At 35.5% G+C, this 1,793-nt stretch overlaps 1 protein-coding gene across 1 annotated transcript; it reads left to right on the forward strand.

Moving 5' to 3' along the window:
• Nucleotides 1–164: 164 nt before the first annotated feature.
• LOC111396331 (SEC12-like protein 2) lies at nucleotides 165–1,742 on the forward strand. Its single transcript, XM_023022739.1, has 5 exons — nucleotides 165–259; nucleotides 347–467; nucleotides 814–930; nucleotides 1,027–1,094; nucleotides 1,408–1,742. The coding sequence occupies exons 1-5, from the start codon at nucleotides 253–255 to the stop codon at nucleotides 1,497–1,499; spliced, it is 405 nt and encodes a 134-aa protein (XP_022878507.1). The 5' UTR covers nucleotides 165–252; the 3' UTR covers nucleotides 1,500–1,742.
• Nucleotides 1,743–1,793: the final 51 nt, after the last annotated feature.

Raw genomic sequence — 1,793 nt, forward strand, 5'->3', positions numbered from 1 at the left:
AATAGCACATTAAATTTTGTTCATTTAGTTGCCATCATAACGTTTTAGATAATATTTTGTTGTTACTGTTAGTAATTATGCAGTTACTATGGATAATTATTGATTAATTATTTTCTTGTGAACTTTTGAACTTCTTATGTCATCACTTTCATTTTCTGACTGGAATTGTTTCACCTACACCAGGATGAGATTTTCGGGTTTTGTAAGTTCTCCCGATCTGGTGACTCGAATCTGGTCCTGTATGTTACCGCAATGCGAAGTGGGTATCTTCTAGCAATGCATCTGTCCTACCCATAGGAAGTGCTTTTTTCAACAACTCCTAACAAATTCTGTTCTGCTTACGTAGGTAAAGGTGGTAGTATTGTGAAATGGAACACTACTTCATGGAAGAGGATAAGTTCTACACACATTGTCCGGGACCCAATTTCTGCATTTAATGTGTCATCTGATGGAAAGCTCCTTGTAGTGTAAGAAACTTTTTATTTTCATGTCTTCCTTTTTTCTATAGTGAAGATACCATAATGATTATTACTAACGGTTTTTTCACTCTGCAAAAAGTGCCACCTCTTTGACTGCTAAAGCGGTGAAGTGTGCATTCTAATGTAGTTTAATCAATTATCTAAGTACATTTTTGTTAAGACAGGTATCCTGTGAAAACAAACTGAGATTTTCATAGGCGATGTACTTTCTCACTTAAAAATGATGTATGGATTAGCTAATAATCTCAACCCAACCTTATAAAGTTGGAAAAAATGTCTAGCTTTTTTCAACTCTTTTCATTCGCTTCACCATTTCCAAATAATAAACATGCAGAGGAACAATACAAGGAGACATTTGGATCATAAGTTCTGTAAGTACGCGGGTGCAGACTGTAGTCAGAAAAGTACATCTTGGCCTTGTAACAGCTTTAGGATTCTCACAAGATTCAAGGTTGTAAAGTCTTATACTTGGCAGGCAACCTTTCAAACAGCTCTAGTTGCTTCTTTTGTAAATGTAAACTAATGCTCAAGTACGCCATTTTGACAGGGCTCTGCTCTCGGCATCCCTAGATTCAAGTGCCCGGGTAACACTGATCAAGGATAAGAAGAAAGATGGTATGATCCCTCCTTGATCTTTGTCGTTAGCAATATTAATTTGATGAAAAAGTGGTAATATCGGGAATTTTATCCTTCTGCAAATAATCAAGGACCTTTGCAATGATGAAAATGTTATTTTATCGAGGATTGATCCCCATCGGATTCTCATAAGTTTCCTATATCTTGTTACCTTTGCATATTTAATCATACAGTCAGAAGCATGTCTGAGAAGTGTTTATCAGTATTTAACTTGTCATCCATTTTGTTCGTCATTCTTGGTGCAAGCCATTTAACTGTTCTCACTTGCCAATCAAATTGTGTGATTTTGCAGGATTGAACTTGTGGTTCATTCTGTTTATCATTTTAGTTGCTGTAGCAGTATATTATGGAATAGGCAGAAGGGATATTTCACGGGAGCCATGATTTTACTATCAAACTGTTAGAGCTGCTTGCAAGTTAAGAAATATTGCTCAAGGTTTAACTTCTTACAAGCCTGTTCCAGGCTACATTAACGATGTTAACAGGTTGGATTATTCAGTTACTAATGGTTCAATATTTGAAGAGTATGTTTCTTTGTTCTGTACAGATTCATCCCCGTTATTGAGTGCTTAGCTTATCATAGCAACATTGTTTTATTGAGGATAGCGAAATGTTAAATAATCACAAGAAAGAATGCTTCAAGTATTGAATTAAGTTACTAAGAACTAAGAGTCATTG

The sequence above is a fragment of the Olea europaea genome, chromosome 6 (genome assembly GCF_002742605.1).
Source record: "Olea europaea var. sylvestris chromosome 6, O_europaea_v1, whole genome shotgun sequence".
In the NCBI taxonomy this organism is placed as follows: domain Eukaryota; kingdom Viridiplantae; phylum Streptophyta; class Magnoliopsida; order Lamiales; family Oleaceae; genus Olea; species Olea europaea.

What these genes read in the sequence shown, in the direction of transcription:
- LOC111396331 (XM_023022739.1), top strand. An exon ending in GATGGAAAGCTCCTTGTAGT is followed by an intron (nt 468 to 813) that starts GTAAGAAACTTT and finishes ATAAACATGCAG; the next exon opens with AGGAACAATACAAGGAGACA. An exon ending in CAAGGATAAGAAGAAAGATG is followed by an intron (nt 1,095 to 1,407) that starts GTATGATCCCTC and finishes GTGATTTTGCAG; the next exon opens with GATTGAACTTGTGGTTCATT.